Genomic DNA, 22,130 nt, shown 5'->3' on the forward strand with positions numbered 1-22,130 from the left:
AAAATAGAGATAAACAGATATGCATATATAGATACACACACTTATCCCAACACTAGAGTAGAATTTCTTTGAGGTTTTTTTTTGTTTGCTTTGGTTGCTATTTAAAAATGCTTTTCTAAATAAGCTTGAAATTACATTTCGATCCCATTTGTTTACCCTGTTTGGAACTGATATTGGTTTATGTCTCGTAGGTTTAGAACATAACACACAGTACTTCAAGTGAAAAGCCTTTCTTTATCTATTAGTCAAGAAATTAACAGGAGGAAAATCAGAACACCACATACTAGTGTGCATCATTTCAGATTTTTCACTTTTAAGAATGCATTTCTTCATTAAAATAAAGTTTTATTATTATTTTTTCTTTGAAAACTATTTAAATTCCCAGTGTTTAAATTCACACAAATCACATAAAGTTTGCCAGTGTCTGAGCAATTCCTAATGTAAGTTCCCCTACTTAGTTTTGCAAACAATTCCTGTAGAAAGAATTGGACTTAATAGCAAATTGATTAAGAAAATATTCTAGAGCATCATCGGGAACCAGGTATGGTAAATTCAGAGGGAGGAACAGAATACATTAAGACATCCAGCAGAATTTGATTTCTACCACTGAAACAAATCTACCCATGTTAGCCTCTATTTCTCTCCTATAATGGCATTTCAGTCTAATGGCATTGTAGTCTAATTATAACACTGTTACCTACTTGGCATCAAAATGCCTCATGAAAAATTCACTGCAACATAATTGGTTCTTTTTCTTAATTTTTCAAGTTTACAGTTTATGGATATAACACAGAAAGATTATTATAAAAGTAAGTAAAAGGCTCTTGAAAAGCATGGAGCTGACTGGGAAGCTAAAGCACCGTTACCTGAACTTCTCTCATCTCCTACAAAAACAGACTTCCAAAGGAGTAAGATATATAATTCAAGTTTCTAAATATGTACATTCTTCTTACCTGAGCAGTTTGGTCCCATTCTCCTTGTTGTCTGAGAGATGGAATAGACCAGATCGTCAGTTTTCCTGAGAAATGAATAGCTGCCAAAAGAGCTCCATCAGGAGAAAGATTCATCTTGAAAACTCCATCCTGCCAAATATAATATCCAAGCAAATAAACAAACAAACATAATAAAAATATACCCCAAGGAATACTTCAAAAAAATTCCTCCAAATATATTTTTTTTCTATTTTAGAGAAACAAAACATTGTAAAATCTCTCACTCTGAAAAGTTAACATGCCTTAAATTAAAAACAAACAAAAACCTCCTTATTCTAAAAGAAAAAGTTAGGACATCAGTTGTGGTATGGAAGAGTAAAACAACCTGCATAAAGAAAGAACACTATCTTAGCAGGAACAAATCATTAGGAATGTAAACTTCTGAATCACATTGCTATACAGCAAATAAAACCTCTAAGGGATGCATTCCTAAGAGAACACTCTGACAGCAATGCAGAGCTACTTGGAGGGAAAACTGCAGGTCTTTCTCTGCAGAAAAAATGTTCAGCAGCCTCAGTTTTCTACTATCCTGACTCTCTGGTCCACCCAAGGAAGACTATTACCAAACCACAACTTAGTACAGCTCTTCCTCCCTGGGAGCAAACATTTAGGTGGGCATTATTACAAATCAAGTTCTTAAATTAAAGGGGTAAAAAAAAAAGGGGATACAAGAAATACAGAGTATTAAGAAATCTTGGAAGAGCACATTGTTCATTTCAGGACACTGAATCAGAATCCGAAAATCTCTCAAGTGACAACAGACCAAGTAGTAACATAGTGAGTATCAGATCAAGTCCATACAGATGAAATAATTCAACATTTTTAAGTTAACTTCATCAAGCCACAAAAATTATCCTGGATTTACTTTTCCTTCAGCTCTGGATACCTTAAGAGGCAAACATACTTCTAACAAAATACCTTCTTAAGGATTCACAAATACCTTCTTAAGGATTCACAACGTCCTGCACATTTACAACTGGATCTGTACACTATTTCCACAAGACACTCTAAATACACACTCAAATTTTAAAGTCAAATTTAGTGCCACTGGCAATGAATAACCATTTCTGAAAATATGTTTTACATTTATTCACCCCTCTCCCAACAAGATTCCACATTTTCAGAAAGACCATAAAAAAAGTTCTTCAGAAAGTTCTTAAAGTGTCTCATCTTCCCTGAAAGACAGCAGGATGCAGACTCCCAAAAATTCCATTGTTCATAAAATTTCATTTTGTTAGTTCACTTTAAAAAAAATTAATAAAGATTCAGAGTTAAAATTGTTCAAGTTTGCAACTATCAATTTTTAGGCCAGCACCTCCCTCTCAGAAAATACCCCAACATAAATGAAGCACAGAAAGGTTAGTTGCCATCCACCAATTAAGAAGTTTCAATGGCATTTCTACAGAACGTTACTGGTAGGTATTATTTGAGGGTAGAAATATTCTTTTCAGGTCAGTGTTTTTTTAATTATTATTTTTATTTTATTTCTTAGGCTTTTTAAAGTTCAAGGTATGCCACAGAAGCAATGACAATCAAGGAATCTGTTTACTGTTGTACAGTGGTTTGCAGCTGTTGAGAGCACTCCTTAAAATTCATGCCTAAACTATGTTTTTAATTAAAAAGGAGAGCATAAAGGATTTTTTAAAACCCATTAAAAATACTTGTATTAGAAAAAAATCATATTCTCTAACTATATTTTTAGGCAGCTGGAGTACTGCACTTTCAATTGTAATTTGCCCAGGAATTGTACATGCCTTCGAATGGCAATTCTATCTTTATAAGTCAATTTTCATGCACAAAGGACAAAGAACAAAAGACTGTTAAAGGACTTAGAAACATAGGGCTAAAATCTATAACCCGTTCAGATAACTGATCAGTGGTATACATCACAGATCTTGAAAGGAGGCAAACATTTACTCAGCAGTCAGTAATAATTCTCTGGCTGTGAGATTCAGATATTGGATGGCCATTAACACACTCAAATTTATCACCCAAGCCCGTTATCTATAAAAATTAATTAGTCTTTCGCCAAAGCAGGCAATGCTGCCTCTGCAAACAGCTCGTCAGCTTAAGGGAACAGCAAAACAAGATGTTGAGAAACTCAGCAGGCTGGCACTTCACATTTTTAAATGTCATTTAACCATACTAAGAATCAAATCCCAGTGAAGCCAGTTCTAATATACAAGTCCTCTAGCGGCTGTGTCTGTCATATTTTAACCCTGGTGTTAATTTCACACTAGGAATACAAGCTATATCTTACATATTTAAGCCATAATCTCTGAAATTCAAGGATGAATAGGTTTCCACATTTCTTCATTAATTTAGTACTGGCAAGTGCAGTGAAGTTGAAGTTTAGTACAGCTACATGCAGTACAAGCTTTTCAGCAAAAAAAGCTTAAGTCAGCTTTATCTTTAGCATTTTCAGAGAAGGAAATAACATCTCTCCCCATTCCACCCTTGAGAAAGATTCAGAAAGATTTGTTCTCCCTTTCCAATCAAGCAGGCAACTTCTTCTTTTAACCAATCACCTAAAACGTCACAAAAATCAATTAAGGTCATTTCCAACTTAGATCAGCCATTCATTCTCTCAGGAGGACACAGAGTGAAGGTGGTAGACAGATTCTTTACTTTTCTTTCCTTGTAAACGAAAGATGGGAAAACTTTTTTTTTTTACAAGAAGGACAAGGGGATAGAAAAAGAAATCAAACCAAGGCTACACACAATGAGTAGGCAAGAGATAAGAAAAGGAAGTGCAGTAGTGCATGGAAAGTTCCTAAGGCATGTAGAAGAAAGCCATGAGCACTGTGTACAACACCTCAGAAATGCAGAAAGCACACACCTACTCCTCAGCACAACATTCAAGACTTAGCACTCGTTCAGGGCAGAGAAGAACAAAAGGTTCATACCCAGAGTTTGTTTAGAGTAAGTTGATTCTGATCAGCAGTTTCATTAGGTTCACATGCATCCTGGGAGTAGAAGTCTGACCCACAATAAACTTTTGAAGCTACTTAGCAAAATGTTTCCATAGTTAACACAGACTGTAAAAATAAAGTCCTTGTGTCTGCCCTATTTAAGCCATGAACAATTAGTCTGAATCCACACATTTTTTCTTCCCTACATGGTGAGAAAATTGTGGGCTGAGGATTTTTTATTATTTTCTAGTAGGATAGGTATAGTGCAAAACACTAAGTTTTGTTCTTATTCTTTATCTCTTGTATTTGAGACGTATTTGGGCATGTATTTGAGAAACATCATCACGATCTACTTTTCTCTTGTAGAATATATAACACATCTAACATGGTCTGATTATCACACTCACTAACAAATAATTAGGTGGCTTCTTACATCTTTTTTTTTTTGATTAAAGGTTTTCATTTAATACTGAACTCTACATCTGTAGCCCTGTTCCTGAAACCCAGTGATTCAAGCTTCAGCAAATGAATTAATTGAATTTTTAAGAAAGCTAAGTAAGTGGCAAGCTACTCTATTTAATGCTAAAGCTTTTTCATTAATGTAATAGAATGTTAATTCCAAAATTGCATAAATTAAAGCCTACTTTCAGTCAGTCTCTCAGGTAGTCATGAATGGACAATTATGTCAGTAAAATACATTTCTGAGGTAGACCTAGATCTTAATACCTGTTCTGTTCCTCGCCTGCTGTAAAATCTTAAATTCATAATCCTTAATAATCCTCTTCTCTGTGCCTGTAAGAACAGAAACAAATCATATAATGAAAAACAATCTCATATACAGTTTTATGCACCAAAAATTAAGTCATATTTAAAATACTAAAACAACTCTGCAAGATTCTTTAGAGGCTCCACAGAAGGACCTTGACAAATTAGAGAGATGGGCAATCATCACCCATATGAAATTCAACAAGGCCAAGTACCAGACAGGATCTGAGGCAACCCTGGCTTGTGTGCAGAGATTGGGGACTGAGAGGCTGGAGAGCAGTGCTGCAGAAAGGGACCCGGGGGTCCTGGTCGACAGCGAGCTGAATGAGTCAGCAGTGCTACAATATATGACAGAGATTAAGTCACTGGAGCGTCCAAGGGAGGGCAGGAGGACGGTGAAGGGCTGAGGGCACTTGGTCTGTTCAGCCTGGAGGAGACTGAGGGGAGACCTCACTGCAGGTACAACTTCCTTGGGAGGGGAAGAGAGGGACAGACACTGATCTCTGCTCTGTGGGGACAGGGACAGGACCTGAGAGAACAGCCTGAGATTGTGTCAGGTCAGGTTTAGGCTGGATATCAGGAAAAGGCTTTTCACCCAGAGGGTGGTTGGGCACTGGAACAGGCTCCGCAGGGATGTGGTCACAGAATCAACACTGACAGAGCTCAAGAAGCACTTGAAAAATATATGTATAATTCTGTCCACTTCAGTAAGTATATAACGTATCACAGAAAAGCACTACTCATTTGCAATTAAATTAACAGCTCACTTGTAATACTAAACAATATCTATGTAAGAGTAAACAGTGGAATTTATCCTGGTATATTGTAAATTGAATTCAGTATAAACAAGTTGTTACCAAATCAAACATTTACTTCTACTAGAAGCAAAAGAAATGTAGAGCTAGAATTAAACTGAAGCATTTACTTCAGGTGTGCTGCCTTTTGTTCTGAAGTAATAGAAGAACAAACCGTAATTTTTTTCCAACAAAGACAGATAACATATCCCAATGCACAAGTAAGAGGAAAAAATATTGTAGCTTGGAAATTTACAGACTCCTTTCTTCTTGTTTTTGGTTTTAAAACCACAAGTAAAGTTCAAGTCATACTACAGAAAAAGCAGAAACAGAGAGATGCTGTGGGCAAAGAGGCAACTGTTTAGACATACACATCATAGCTTAGAAAACAGAAGAACATATTAAATTCATCTTTATGAAAGATATACTTTGAGCTTCCAGTGACAATATTCATCCAGTAAAATGAGGACACATACTTACTATTCTAACATCATCCTCATAACTAGTGACCTGTTTGTAATGGGGAGAGCCTGACAGAATTCTCCAAGCAGATATCCCACAACCAGCTGCTTTAGATACTCCATCTTCATCTGTTTCACAGCCTCCTACAAGGAGAAGTCTGTAAAATATATAAAGATGCATTATGATTTCACATACTGCCACTTTTTTTTAATTTTCTGAAGTGTATAGCAGTTTGCTTAGAGTAACAAAAGGCTAAATATACCAAGACACTTAACAGCCACAATAAACTTTGTCTATGACTAAATACCCTGAAATCGAAAAATACTTCAATATTTTTCAAGTAACATTTTTTTATTTGTATCATGTATACCTATTCATTCTCATCTTTAGCTTTCCAGGTAAGTCATAATTCCCAACATAAAGTAAGTCTGGCCACAAGTTTGAGTTTCCCCCTTACCCTCAAAAAATGATAAAAAATTATTGCTTAAGCATGTGACAAGTTCTGATCATTCTGATTAAACATCAGATTTCCATTTATTCAGATGTGATAAAACAGCTACTTCTCTTTCACTGAAGAACTGAACACATTAATGTTTGTCAGTTCTGTTTTCTAAAGCCACTGTACCAATTATACATGTACATGTAATAATTTCATTACACACCATAAGTAGCGTTTTAGAAACTTTTATGTAAATCTTGTAATTATTGCTGAACACCATTAAACTGTACCAATGTATTTGCCCTTGAAGCCCTTATTAACAAGCACTTTTATATTTAACTGATGACTACTTTGATGAAGACTTTGAGAAAAAGTGTCTTAAGTTTGTTTGGAATCATCATTGTAATGAAACACCCATCAAAAGGCGAAGTACCTACAAAAAGAGGCACACTGTAGGAGCCCAAAGCTCCACCCTGGGAATGCTCCATTATCCCATTCCCAAGGCCACACCATTCTCAAAGTGCTCTGCCCCCAGCAGCAGCTGCCACTCACACAGTGCAGCTCTGGCCGCCAGAGACACCAAAACTACACCTACCTGCAAAAGTCAAATGAAAGAATAAAGGAAAAAAAAGTTCCTTCCACATTCAATCCTTTTTAAGACATCAGTAAAACTTACTTAGTATTGCCAGGTCTCCTGCTAGTCACAAATGTACAGCAAGATGATTTTGTATCACGGATGAATGACATCACATCAGGCTAGAAAAGAACCCTTGAGACCATCAAGTCTAACCTATGACCAAACACTACTATGTCAACTAGACCAGATCAAGGGATGGTGACTTCACCACTTCCCTGGGCAGTCCATTTGAATGCCTAATCACCCTTAATGTGAAGAACTAAACCTAAAACTCCCCTGGCATAGCTTAATCCTCATCTTCTATGTCTTCCTGGCTCCTTGTGAGAGGAGGTTGATCCCCACCTGGCTACAACCACCTTTCAGGCAGTTATAGAAAGAGTAAGATCCCTTGAGAGTGATGCTTGATGTTCTTAAGAGTTTTGCTATTCTGCAGTGTAAAGAATGGCCTGAGGCAGTAAAACAGAAGTCACTTTCACCAAAATCTGCAACATGAGACATCAACACGAGACATGAATATGAGGAAGCTTAATTTTTTTTCTTGCAGAGGTGATCTACACAGAGCACAGACAGCATGCAGCGATTTGCGCAGCTGTTTACAGGCTTCGTTTCTAGATCCTTAAAAATCTACATACTTCTGGTACCATCTGAGGACTCCTGAAACCACCAGAGGACTCCTGGGAAGCCTTTGAGGAACTCCACAATGCCTGTCACTGGCAAGAAGAGCTAGCTAGCATGCTTTAGAAGCTTTTAGCAAGGTCTGCCAGCTGTTCCTAACCTAAAGGTACTTTGAGCTTTTGTTCCAGCTGGACACCTGATTAACAGGGGCCAGGAACCCTTTCAACAAGTCTGAAAAAAAGACCTATGTAAATGCCAGGCCCAGAATGCAGCATTTTACAGAAAATGATGGCCAGAACTTGTCTCTGTGTATGTTTTAAACAAGCACAGTGATGTGCTGCCAGGCTCAGTCTCCAGCACCCTCTGGAGCAGCTCCCCAACACCTTAGACACAGACCATGCTCCTAAGGGAGGACACAGATGTGCAGGTCTTGGACTGCAGTGACAAGACCCCAAGCAACCTGCTCTAGCTGACTCTGAGGTAAAGGGGAACACATTGGATGATCTCCAAGGGTTCCTCCAGTCTCAAAAACTGGCTGCTATTGCAGTACCTCAATAGTGCTCCACTCCACAGGTTTGTACAAAGTTGGGTTGAAGATAACCAGTGTAACACCAGTCTCAAGAACAAGCTCAGTTGAGGCATCCAAGAAAAGCTTAATATGCTTTTATTCACTTAGCAATTTTGGTACAAAAAAATTTAAATAAATCTGAAACCCTTTAACTCCTTCATCACAAGCCCTTCACTGCAAACTTTAGGCTTTAGTATCAAATATTTTCTGCAGCAATGGCAGATATAAGACATGCAGCTCCAGATTAAGATACCAAAACAAAAGCAGCTGTTGAACCTTAGATTTGAGTTTACAAAGAGCTTGCATTGAAGCAGACATTTAAGTTTTTTCTACTAAAATGAATCATAAATTCCATCCTGGATGAAAGTGGGATCATGTGAGAACACCAACATTAGGTATCTAAATTAATGAATATAATACTTTTCAAAAACAGTGAAAGTAATTATTGCATTTTTTCCCAAAGCTATTGCTTCAAGTTTTCCTACAGATTCAGAGACATTCCCTATTTACATACTCTCTTTGCCATTATCATACATCTAGTTGAAAAAATTAAGTAAATTAAGTTCTTAACTGCTATTTTATTGTACTATAATGGGTCATGAGCAAACACACAGTAACACAGTAATGCAGTAAGTCAAGCCTTTCAAGCAGTGAAATCAGTGTAATTTCATCATCTGAGATTAAATTAAATGCAAGAAAGCACAAAATTACGAAGTCGAACTCTTGTTAAGTGATCAAAGTTCACATTATTGAAAATTAAAAGTTCAAGGTGTACCAACAATTTTTTTTTCATGCACAACTTCGAAGCAGTTGTATTCAAGCTCTTCTAGAGTTTTTTGGGACAACAAGAAAATTTCAGCAAGAGACTCTACTCAAGAATTTAAATGTCTCCAATGTCAAATTTACAAGCTATCATAGACTAAATTCAAAACAGAAAAGACTTGCCTCTCAGGAGCAAAACACTGGATCTTTTGTTTTTCATCCATTCCAATCAATTATGCATTCTTTCAAGTGTCAATTTTTAAACTTTACTAAGCCACTCAACAGGATGCACAACAGGAAATACTACAACCATGAACCCTGGTCTGATCAAAGGAAACATTGGGTTGGTTCTGCTATCTGGTCATGTAGTGCTACCAAATCTCCATAGTCCATAACTACTATCTCAAAACTGTAAATTTAGTACACTGAGTATTAATTATGTGAAATCACTAAAAATCAATTAGGTGGAAAGAAAAAGCCATATATAAAATTAATCTCTCAAAATAATAAGCTAGAAGAACATTACATCTCATTAATAATAATTTGTTTTCCTAAGATAGATATGACAGCTCACTTAATACTGAAGAATGAGAATAAGTTTTTTCAATAGTGAATTTCTTCTGGTACTTTATAGCCAAGCCTAATTTCCATTTAAAAAAATATAGTGATATAACATTGCACTGAAAGATTCAAACCTAGCAGATCTAATACAAGAAAAATATCTAGAACAAAGCTTAGTTCCTACAACTGAAGAGAAATAGAAATATAGCTGTTGAGTTTATCTTGCTGCATAACAAATAAGTAGATACTCTTTTAGCATAGTAATAGGCTAACCAGGACTCATTCCAATTACATTGGGTTCAAGAGCATGCAGGCGTTCAGTCCACATTTCAAGTCCAGCTTCTGTACACAACAGGTTACTAATAGAGAAAACGCATCACAAGACAGCTCCAAATACCAAAGCCTGGCAGTTCCACTCAGAACACTAGGGAAAATGAGCTGGCCAAGTCCAGCAATCAATTCCAGATAGAAAAACAAAACAAAACAAAACACCACATTAAAAAAAAAAAAAAAACAGAAAAAAACCCCTAAAACAAACAAACAGAAAACAACCAACAACTAAACTTATACTTCAACCTTTACCCATCTTTCACCACATTCAGAAACCTCTTTTGAAGCTATTCCTGACATTTTAAAAAGTGCATGTTGCTTACACAAGGTACTCAAACAGAAAAGGACTTCACTAATAACATTACTAATGGAATAATGAAAGTCAAGTGAGATGAACTAAGGTTCCTCTTTGATAGTAGAAAGAGACACGACTTTTTATTACTGATGCCCTAAATAGCAATTTTAGAATAGATATTTCTCCCCCTCCCTATCCAACACACTTCAATGCTAATTTCGCCACGTTTCATTCCTCATTTACATACCAATGTCAGGCAACAAACAGAACACTTACCTGTGACCAGGATGATAAATGACAGTTGTTATCCCGTGGGGGTAGTGGCTGCTAAAGCTGAAACTATGACTTTCTTGAAAGCTTTGATTTGTTCCACTAATTATGGTGGGAAAAATAAATATATGCATTAGTTCAGATTTATTTTCTTTAAAGAGTAGAAAAAAAATCCTTTGAAATTCATTATGCCTTGTCAAAGCAAGTCAAAATTCATGCTTACCTTACAAGGTAACTTCTTAGTTCTCCACGAAAATTAACAACAAGGAGTTCAGCTGACCACTGGGCACTTGCTTTGTATTCTAGAAAGATCAATCCAGCAATAGCGTAACTCAGATCGCCTGGAAAACTTGCTGTCTTTACCCAAAAATGAAGACAGGTGTTGGGAGAGAAAGGGGATTTTAAAAAAGTGTTACTGAAAGAACTAGAAAGTTGAATTAACTATACAGTATTAAAAAAAATTCATAGTTTGCATTACAAAAGAAGTACATTTTCTTTTATCTTGATTTTAAAGAAATTTTATTACTATAAAGTTTGCACAGACAATATACTGAGGAAATACACTTGAGCCACCTTCACAAACAAGTTCAATACAGCCTCTGAACATATAAAATAGAAAATATATTGTGTGGGACCAGTCAATAACAATTATCTAATATCATACCAAGCAAAGTACTCTGGCAGCATTATTTCTTGATTTACAATTTGACTCTGACAAAGTGCAGATTTATAATCTATTACTTCAAATTGTGGAGAATCCATATTTTCACTGTCTGATGCACTACAGATCCACCACAATTCCAAGACATGTAAAACATACCCTTTGTGCTGTTGTAAGGGCTACACGTGACTTTTGTTGATCATATGATGGATGTATTGTAGTGCAGCTTTTTATGGTCCATTTCTGCATGGCATTCATAGTGTAAGCATTTACAGCAAACTAAGCTGATTTGAAAAAGTTCAAAGAGTGGAAATTATTCGTAATCCTTAAAAAAAGTTGTCCTATATTTGTATTTAACCCAAGAGAGCACATACCGGTGAAATGACCAAAAGCTCACTTCCCATCAGGTCAAACACTCTGACTGTCCCACTGCTTTCAGCATAAGCAAGTAATGTACAATCATGACTCCATGCCACTCTCCTCCACTGAGGGTTGGGATCCTTTGGCACTGTGAAAGACGAATAAAGTTATTAATAAAAAGTAAATATAATCCTTTAAACAGAACAAAAAGTCGATTGCGTCAAAAAATACAGGGAGCCTACCAGCATTACAAACTTATCTCAGAGAAGGGTAAAAAAATGAAAAACCATGAATGTCTCCAAGAGTCATTAATTCTAACTATCATTTCAGTTCAGGTTTCATATATTAATCATCATAGAAAGAAGTGGCAGAGGGAGGGTAATGGGGTTAGTCACAAGCAAAACTACAAGAGATTCCTTCCAGTGATTTTAAGAAGTTGCATCACTATCGTTAAAGTAAACCAACACCACCATTTAGCAACATATAAATAACAAACAACGATGACACTAAGTAATGATGAATAGGTTACCATACCTTGACATTTTCCAACTATGGATACAAAGTCATCTTTTGCAGACCTGCAGAACAAAAGACTCATATGAATTTAGATATTAAAAAACCCACTATTCCGTTTTCTGTAACGGAACACTAGAAAAATATTCCAAGTGCACAATTCAAAGGCCTGCATGCCTCTAACTACTTGTTCAAAAAAGCAGATAGTAACTTTCACCATTAGGCAGCTACACTAACTAACAATAGTATTTGAGAGACCCTCCTCCAACTGTATAAATACCAACATCCCTCATTTATTTGTAATGCAAAATAGGACAGCATCATTTCAGTGCTTCATGTAACTTTAGGAAAAAAAATCCTAGTCAGTATTCTCTAGGTTACAATTTTAGAAACAATGCAAGAATATAGTTACATTAATACAGTTGAAACACAAGATTTATTTTATAGTCTTTAAGCTGACGTTTATGGTGCTCACACCACTTTTGATTGAACAATTTTCATACACTTGCTTCTTTTACATATAAATGGAAGGTCTGACCTTCTAGCAAATGGATTTTTGTGTAGCAAGTAAACATACTCAATCAAGATCTGTTCTACAGCTAAATGTGCTCTTGAACTGGCAAAGGAGAGCCTGTTGTTAAGAGTGCACAAGAAAAGGGAAAGCATCAGTCTTTACAGCAATCCACACCACTTGTAAAATAAGGTGAAGTATTATATATGCCAGCTACTCCACAGAGAAGAACACTAGATACTAGCTCCTTGTCCCATTTTTTAGGGGAGAATTTCTAGAGAGGGCAGAAAGGCAGATGTTAGAAAGACCACGATTTGTGCTGAATATTTTTGAGGATCTTGATTATTTTTCTTTCACATCTTGCAAACAGAGAGAGATACAGATAAATACTTATACAAATACAGCTATTATAATCCGAGGGCTCAAGGACAGTTTATATTGGGTTGTTTTTTTTTTTTAATGGGAGCAAGGACAGTTTATATTGGGTTGGTTTTTTTGAATGGGAGATGGCTGACAATAAAAAAAAAACATAAGGCTTCTGCTTTTATGATCATTCCATGGAAAATGTCACAATACATAACACTGCAAAACAAAACAAAAAAATCTTTAAAGTATTGCTAGCAAATGACCAGAAACACTTTCTCATAACTCCACATCTGAAGTAAGAGACAATGCTAAGTTACCTGATTTCTACACATTGGTCTTGAACAACTGCCAACAATTTACCATTGCTGAAAGAAAAAACAGATATGAAAGTTCATTTCAAGTCCCCTCCTTAAAGAATGTGCATCAGAGTCCTAGGTGCTTTTCTCCATTGTTAGACATAAATTGCCTCATTCATGAATTTTTAAAAAAATTAAATGGGACATATCAATTTTTATAAAAAATAAAATATCCCTGCTATGATATTTCTTTCATTTCACAGAAATCTATCTGCCACTCTTTTCCAGCAGCACTAAGAAAAATGTCTAAAATCCTACTGCATAGGAAATCAGAGTCAAGACACAGCTTACAGGTAATTTTACAACAGCAATATACAAAACTATGTATTGCTTTGTCCAGTATAAACAACTATCATAATTCAGTAAGTTATGTGTCTTTGCATACAACAAACTAAAACCTTGGCCACTGAACCATTTTTCTGTGCATACTTGTCCTTACTTTTAAAAGCCAGTGATCTCACTGATGTTGCTAAAATTCCTCCAAAACAGCTGGTTCTAGCCTTGGAACTCTCATGCCTCTGTGTATGCAATAGCAGACAAGTCTTGAGAATATGCATGCACTTTCCAGAAATATAAATTGCTTATTTTAAAATTATATATCCTGCCAAGTTATAAGTTTTTAATCAACCAAACCGAGGACTTGAATTTGAAAATGACTGCAAGCCACTTTGCCTCAAAAGCTAGACAGACAGTGAGCCCTGAGCGAGAGGTGCACTCACTGAAGGGAAGCAGGTAGAAGCCCCTAGGTAGCACACTGAGGCCACCTGTGAGAGCCTCCAGGGTTTCTCTTGACCAGAAAGAACAATACAACTTTAGCACAATCTCAACTCAGCACAGCTATCAGTGGGGATGGTGGGGGGAGCAGAGGAAGCATTAATACATTCACTCCTGTCAGAAATGGCAAAGTGTAGGAGCTGGTTACCTTGCAAGTACGAGGTGCCAGTTGATCTGCTTACTAACCAGACGAACCAGTCCAGCGGGCAGAGAAAACTTTGCAGGGCTGAAATACCAAAATCATTAGGCTAAATCAGAACACACAGTGAGCAAATGCAGTACCTGAGATACACTCACCAGACAACTCAGCTTCAAGGCAACCATCAATTACCTGAGAGGGTTTGCAACCGAACATGAATCAACACTGCACCCTGCCAACGACAAAGGCTAACAACAGCCTTGTTTTTGCTAACAGAACAAAATTGCATATTAAGGGAACTAATCATTTATTTATGGCTCTTTATACTCTGGTCACCAGCCAGTTTTGAAGAACACCAGTAAACAGGATGGACACCAAGATGATCAGGGGACTGGAGTACTTGCCCTACAATAAATCAGATGCTGTGGGAATTGCACCTGTTTAGCCTGAAGAAGGGAAGGCTTCAGGATGACATAACAGCAGCATTTTGATTGATACCAAGGAGATTATCAGGGAGATGGGAGCAACAGAGGTACATGGCAAGAACACAAGAAACTATGAACAACCCATTAGAGGACTTGGAAGTGTTGGGGTAACAGATGGACTCAATGACTGCAAAGATCCTTTCCAACCTTAATGTCTCTGCAATTCCAAAACTAAAAAGGTTCCAAGCTGACATTAAGAAGAGATTTTTTCACCATGAAGACAGTCAAGCACTTGAACAGGCTGAACAGAGTTTCAGTTCTCCATCCTTTAACCTTTCCTAAGACTTAGCTAGAGAGAACCCCAAGGAACCAGCCGGAATTCAGTGTTCTGCTTTTAGTGGGAGTTTAAACTCGAGGCCTCCCAAGCTCCCTCCAAAACGCTTTTATCAAACACATGAAAATAGCAACTAAAATAAATGATAAAAGCTTGAAATTAGCTTTTAAATATCACTACTGGAGGAAGAAAAATTAGTGAATTCTGTCTACAACTGAATCCTTACAACTAGACTTCCATGACAGTATGGTGACCATAAACATCACCCCGTCACGAGAAAAGGGGGGGAAGTAGGTACAAAAAATAAAGTAGAACACCAGCAATAGGGAAAACAGCATTCTCTGCCAAATTCAAGTACAGTACTGTTTCACAGGAAGTCACATTGTCCCTTTCCATGTAACACAAAACTAACAGATTATCCTTTAAAAGGGGAAACTGATATCTTCAAACCTGCTAAGCGGCATGACCACAGAGCTGAAATTTTCCAGAAATGTACTTAACCCAATATATTTCTGGGATTATTAAATGACTTTTTGAATCAAAACTTGAATTTATAAATGGCAGGAGTGCTGTTAAGAAGTTATCAAGCTTTTTGTATGAGTCTGAATTGTCAAAGAAAACAAATTCAAAATTATTACTCCAAAGGAAGCAAACCCTATTGGGCCATCGTATCTGTCACTGACACTAAAGAAAAATCTCCACAACAGCTTCCCTTACAATATCTCAGCTGGGAGTAGAGAGGACAAATACGTGTCTGGAGAAACCTGTTCCAACTGCAAGGTTACTTCAGCTTCTGATAAATGCACAAAGTCAAACTAGCACGTAACAGTCTTTTTCTATTTAGGTTTCAGATGCAACTCAAACAGCTACACCTCAATTTATGAAAAGAGGCTATTCTAAGCATTACTTGGACAAGATTCTAAACAAGTGTTCAATTTTACTCCCATCAAATAAAAAAACTATAAAAGTACTACCAAATGGGACAATTAAGCATTATTCTTTTAAAACCTACCTGTACCAGATGTACCGAAGCAAAAGCAATGCAGGACCTACAATGGAAAGAGGTAAAAATTGTATCTGTTAGTCTTAAAACACCCTCCAGCTTACTGCACAGGGAATCTCAAACTCTCACTAAAGAAAAAGGTATTGAGGGGATAAAACCTACTATACTAGGAGAAGGAATTCTTATGTTAGAATAAATGCAAACAGCAAATCAAGACCAAAGAAAACCAACTGAACAAAACAAAAAATCACTGCACTTTTTTTAAAATTCTACGAGACATTCCTACTGGAAGAAAATCCAGTTCACTTACTGCCATTCAACACTTGGTTTATCCAATGTAATATCATCAGAATGTAAAACTTCCTCATTGAACTAACTAGTAGTTCAGTGCAAGAGATGTTAAGAGAGGGGGAAAAAAAGGCTCAAGTACACTTTGCAAAATACAGAGCTGGTTAACTTCTTAGATGTATGGTTTAATAATTTGATCCAACAAACATATGGAGACAAGAACACTTACAAAAGTGACATAAAAGTAACACAGCCATGTACACAATCAGAAAACATCTTCTTGAAAACACATCCTGCACTCTATTTCCATTATATTAGGCACTCTAAACGGCAGAAATTGCAAAATTTACAAGTAATCCACACAGTCTTAGAAGTCATGAATAAGAAAGAACAAGACATATTTACCTGCAATTGCTCTAGTGATGATAAATGATGCACCATGTTTTCTGTTGCCTCTTGGCTGCAATTACAATAATAATCATCAGACAGCATGTCACACATTTTTAACTTAAATACAATATTCATACATACATTCACTAATTAAATCTAAGTAGGTTCCTAGCCTACAAATTCTTTGTGTATTTTCTATTACTCACTACTTCATATAACGTCTACTTAAACTGCATAAGCTAAAACGGACTATAATGCCAAATAATTTAAATGCCAAGATGCAATAAACAAAATGTGCTACAGATTGTCTATTGATTCAGCTTTGCCTCAAATTTTGGGTGGTAACAAAAAACACTGACTTCTGATTATGTTCTCCTGTAAGCTATTATAAATCATTCTTTAATGCCAAATAAATGCCACAATGATCTGTAATGCCTAATACTTTGTGTGCAACTTATTATGCTAATATCTAAGCGCTAAGCTACCCAAAAATTGCTCATGAAAGTTTCAGAAACATCAAGAAAAACAACTTCTGAAAAAAAAAACATCTTTTTACATCAATTTGTACTATGTAACGTAGCCACTCAGATAACCACCTCTACTCCATACCATCTCACACAGCCTTTCCACCTGCCCTGCTCTACTTAAGGCAGAGGGAGAAACTACAGACACTATACAAATGAAAGCACTCTCCACACACAGAAAAAAGGATTCCAAAACAACACAAGATGTATATTCTCATCTGTAAGAGGAGATAAAATTATTTGTGAGTAATAAGTAGAAAAAAGATACAAAACTGGGACGAGAACAAAGATAACCAATAAGGAAGGATCCACAAATAAATCCTCTAAATAAGCAATAATGCTTTCTAATGAAAATATTAGAACATCCCAAACTGAGCATTAGAGTAGGTAATGACTGAATTTTCTCTTCCATTCAATATAAAATACATAGGGCAAATTTCTCGTTAACTGAAACATTCAGACCTCACCAAGTTACAAAGCACTAAACACTGGAAGACAGATAAATGTATCAGCATTTTAGAACGTGTCTATGCTTAAAAAATAATATTTGGGCTCCCAAATTTAAATTATTGAAGTAAAGATTAGTTTTCTAGGCAAAGTTTGCAATCCATAAACAGTCTTTCAAATAACCAGGTAGTCATCTCACAGCATGTAAGAAGCAAACACAGCTGTACTAATAGATAACATTCCACATTCAGGTTGATCAGCCAGAAAATAACAAGGCATTACAGAAAAATAAGTGAGAGTATAAATTTTTTCTTACAGCTACCCTAGTACCTCAGGGAGAACTGCAATTCCCTAGAGACCTTAAAAGCAGAGCATGTTAAAAAGTTTTTGGATTATGAGGAAGTTTCCAGTAAAAAACATTTCTTAAAATTGCTTACATGTCTTTAGAATTTTTTTAATATTTTAAGTGTCTGTTCCCGAGCCTAAACTATAGGCTGCTATTCCATACATCTTAAGCTCTTTGCAAAACTGATTTACTATTAAATCCTGAAAACCTGGATTTTAATTTTTTATAACATATTCTTATCATTTCAGCAATAGCAATGGTTACCAGATATTTCTCCTTCCCTACAGCATTCCAGAAATTACTTTCTTGCTGAGAAGACACCCACTTAGTTTTGGATTTTTCTTGCACATCCTGCAAGCTTACTGAGGGGACAGGAGCTGGTGGGTGTTGGAGAAATCTCAAAACATTAGACTGTAATTAAAAAAAAAAAAAAAAAAAACAAAAACAAACCTAACAAGACCAGGTGATACATTTTGGAAAATAATTTGAAGAAGAGAGTTCAATCTGCCTATATTTCCATAAATCACTTCACAAAGTCCTCTCTTGCAACCTTGTCCACAGCCACTGCTTCATTCACTACTTTCAGGGATCTACAACTCAGTAATTCCTTTTATTGTCATTATATATTTCAGCATTCTCAAAGCATTATATGCAATGGCATCACTATCCTGAATACACTGCTTGATTTCCACACCACTCTCTTCTCTGGTACAGTCAGTTCCTTAAGTGTTTCCTTCACAAATAACTGCTACAACCCCCCTGCCCCTCCTCTTCTTCCCCCCAAAAATTCTTACTGGAAAGTTCAGTACAGGTCAATGACAGCACTGACAAAAATTAAAATTAAAGCAAATTTGGACATTCAACTTCAGAAATCCATGCCAGTTTTATCATTGTCTTGAATTTAACATGATTTTACCCCTTCATCACAAGACTCATCTTCCAATAATTAGAGCTGGAAGTTCTAGTACTCTGCAATTAAAAATTAATCATTCTAAATGAAATAACAGAAAAATAAAGTCAATAAAGACCTGTGAAAGTTTAAGATCTGGCTTTGTAGTCTAGATTACTGCATAGGAAGACATTTAATTTCATTTCCAAGTGCAGCATTCAACTTTCTTTTCCTTTCTACCATTCCTTACCTCACTTATTCCAAAAGAATCAGTTCTCTAACAAAGTAGGGTGTGATTTTTTCTCAAAAGTGTGAAAAAAGAGGATAAAAAAAGACACATGTTCCAAAGGAAAAGTCACAATCACCTAAGTAATATCACTGTTAAGGCACTTTAAGGCAAGAACTGACTCATACTGACAAAATAACCTGTTTGCCTATGATTGTCAGTAAAAGCAATTTCCCACTAAAATGGTAAAAGACAACCAGAAGTGCCCTTGAGTACTGACAGTTTCCAAGGAGCATGTAAATCAAATCAAACTATACAGCATAATATTCTGAAAACTTCCAACTTCTGCTATTGAAAACAGGTATTATATTAAAAATAAATAGGCAAGAAATACCAAGTTTAAAATAACCAGCACCATCTGCTTGAGCTGACAAGCGAATTCAACGATGCTTAGAAATTCTGACTACCAAGGCAGATGAGGACCCTCAGACTGTGGTTACAGTCACTTTAAATTGTCATCCCCACATGCTGCCACTAAAGAGAGGTGTCACCTCACTGACATACAGCCCCTTTGGTTGGTAACCCTTGGTACCCACAGGGGTACCAGAGGGACCACTTAACAAAAAGAGATGAAACAACACGATTGTTTCTCAGACTAATCAGTTCTTCCATCAACTTACCATTCAACTTAGGAACACTAACAGCAGCAGAAAAGACACTTGTCAGAAATGTGTCCCCTTAACACGGCTCTAGAAGAACCACAGTCTCATGTCTTCGTATTATAAGTTCTCCTCAAAGTTTGCACTAGGAAAATTGTTTCCATGTGTCACTAAGAACAAAGACTACTTACCATTTCTCAAAACATAAATTAAAATAGGTGCAACTATAAATTAATCTATACAAATAACCTACTCAGTTAGTAGTTCGTAATACTGCAATTGTATTTTCCAAACACCCACACCTGTTGCTGAAACTGAGGATTTACAGATCAAGAGCACCATCAACAAAAAAATCTTTCTGATAAATGAAAATCTATTTCTTTGAGCACGGCTCTAGTAATTTTTAACACGTACATTCTTCCACTTGTGATGATTTTACATCTCTTCTGTTCAGTTCTTCTCATTAAGCATAAAACTTTGTTAAAATGCTTCTATCAACAACTTTCAATTGGAAATGCATTAAAAATGTCAGTGGACTTAAAAGCCACTACAAGACGGAAAAAAAAACTGCATTGCTTGCATCCTCTATAACCAAGTCAGACAAGAGCAGACATAGAGGCAGCAAGCTCAGCACATTGCAGAGGAAAATACAAAACATGAAAGATGAAAGAGTTTCTCAGCTTTTCTGGTGACTCGGGAAGAACAACAGATAGAAATAACTAAACACCTGCAGTACAAGAACAGTGTTTTCTGATTTCTTAAGCCCTGGCATCCATTCGCGCACATTGTGGACATAAAGTGAAACATTTTTCCCAGTTACCCCACTCCTGTTAATACAGACAGAACTATACTGATACAGGAGTCCAGAAAGAGGATCTAATTTTCCTCATACAAGATAAACACAATGAAGGTCCTACTTTCACCAGGACAGATTCCACAGATCTCTGTACAACAGTTTCCAGGAATGAGACCTGGACTTCATTCACGATAGCTAAGCTTGTGTCACTCAACACTCAAACCCGATATACACTGCTCAATAAGCCAGAAACACTTCAGGGCATCCCGGGCAGCACCTGTCAGGGTGGGAATTAATTGACATGAAAGCACAAGGGGACAATGGCCGTACGGACACCCCGTGTGCCCGCCAGGAACAGCGTGGGCATCCCGCTGAGCCTCCCTGGAGGCACCAGCTCATCCCCGCAGCCCCTGGGGCGTCTCCGCGCCCGCGCCAACGTGGCGGTCCCCACCCCCGCCCGCGGCCACACGCACCTGCACCTCCGTCTCCGGAGGCCACTCGGTGTTGACCAGCAGGTCGTACAGAATGTTCTCCTCCCCATCGTCCGCCTGCTCGCCGGCGCCGGCCATGCCGCGCTCCCGGGGCGCCCCGCCGCTGTCCCCGCCGGCGGCGGCCATGCCGGGCCGGGCCGTCCCGCCCTCTTCGCGCCGCCACGGCGACGGCGCCCGGCGGGGGCCAAACCGCTCCGCCCTTAACTCGTGCGGCGCCGGCCTGGAGAGTGCGGGCACTCGGGGCACGGCACGCCTGGTGCAGGCCAGACCTAGGGCTGTGGATTGAGCCTTCACCGAATAGGGGCAAAAAGTGGGGAAAAAAGCAATAGGTGGATTTCTCGCAAGCTGTTCTTCCAACTTTAGTGGTGATGTAGGGCTTCTAAATATTTCAGTCCTGCAATTTGGAGTTCCTAGCATTCAGCTCTCTCAGCAGATAAAATGAGCTTGTTTGTACGTCCTGGGCCCCTCACACCAGGAAGGCCATTGAGGAGCTGGAGTGTGTGCAGAGAAGGGCAGGGAGGTGGTGAAGGGTCTGGGGCACAAGTCTGATGAGGAGCGGCTGAGGGAGCCGGGGGTGTTTAGCCTGGAGAAAAGGAGGCTCAAGGGAGACCTTAACTCTCTCTGGAACCACCTGAAAGGAGGCTGTAGCCACGTGGGGTTTGGTCTCTTCTCCCAGGCAAGAAGCACTAACATCACAGACTTAAGCTGTCCCAGGGGAGATTCAGGTAGGACACCAGGAAGGATTTCTTCACAAAAAGAGTTGTTAAACATTGAAATGGGCTGCCCAGAGAGTTGGTGAAGTCACCGTCCATGGAGCTGTTTGAGGGAAGACTGGACATGGCACTCAGTGCCATGGTCTGTTGACATGGTAGTGTTCCATCACAGGTTGGACTTGATGGTCTCAGAGGTCTTTCCCAACCTAACTGGTTCTGAGAAATAATTATACAAGAGCTGATGTTTCAGCCTCTTTCCTGCTACTTTATAAAGTATTTGTAAAATAGAAATAAAATTACTTCACATACTGACACTTCTGCTCCTGCAGTCTAATTTTCGCTTGTGTTTAGTAAGCTCTTGTAGGCAACGGTGCAGCCTAGAATTAGGTTAAACAAAAATTCAAATTCTGAAACTAGGGATTCAGGGCAATATGAAAGCTCTGTTGGATACCTGGGAAAGACTTAAAGAAGAAGCAACTACAGAGAAAAAAAAAAAGCCTTTTTACTGTTTCTATAT

At 37.6% G+C, this 22,130-nt stretch overlaps 1 protein-coding gene across 2 annotated transcripts in view; it reads right to left on the minus strand.

Moving 5' to 3' along the window:
* NBAS (NBAS subunit of NRZ tethering complex) overlaps positions 1 to 21,026 on the minus strand; it is a 160,666-nt gene extending 139,640 nt beyond the window's left edge. For both annotated transcript variants that reach the window (XM_014894964.2, XM_088162424.1), the window contains exons 1-12: positions 20,883 to 21,026; positions 16,538 to 16,592; positions 15,854 to 15,890; positions 14,092 to 14,169; positions 13,131 to 13,178; positions 11,958 to 12,001; positions 11,438 to 11,571; positions 10,626 to 10,759; positions 10,409 to 10,504; positions 5,944 to 6,082; positions 4,631 to 4,696; positions 954 to 1,082 (exon numbers count right to left, since the gene is read on the minus strand). In XM_014894964.2, the coding sequence (XP_014750450.2) occupies positions 954 to 1,082; positions 4,631 to 4,696; positions 5,944 to 6,082; positions 10,409 to 10,504; positions 10,626 to 10,759; positions 11,438 to 11,571; positions 11,958 to 12,001; positions 13,131 to 13,178; positions 14,092 to 14,169; positions 15,854 to 15,890; positions 16,538 to 16,592; positions 20,883 to 21,026 (1,104 nt within the window). The remainder of the gene's footprint in view (positions 1 to 953; positions 1,083 to 4,630; positions 4,697 to 5,943; positions 6,083 to 10,408; positions 10,505 to 10,625; positions 10,760 to 11,437; positions 11,572 to 11,957; positions 12,002 to 13,130; positions 13,179 to 14,091; positions 14,170 to 15,853; positions 15,891 to 16,537; positions 16,593 to 20,882) is intronic.
* Positions 21,027 to 22,130: the final 1,104 nt, after the last annotated feature.

This window comes from Sturnus vulgaris, chromosome 3 (assembly GCF_052056855.1).
Source record: "Sturnus vulgaris isolate bStuVul1 chromosome 3, bStuVul1.hap1, whole genome shotgun sequence".
Lineage (NCBI taxonomy): Eukaryota > Metazoa > Chordata > Aves > Passeriformes > Sturnidae > Sturnus > Sturnus vulgaris.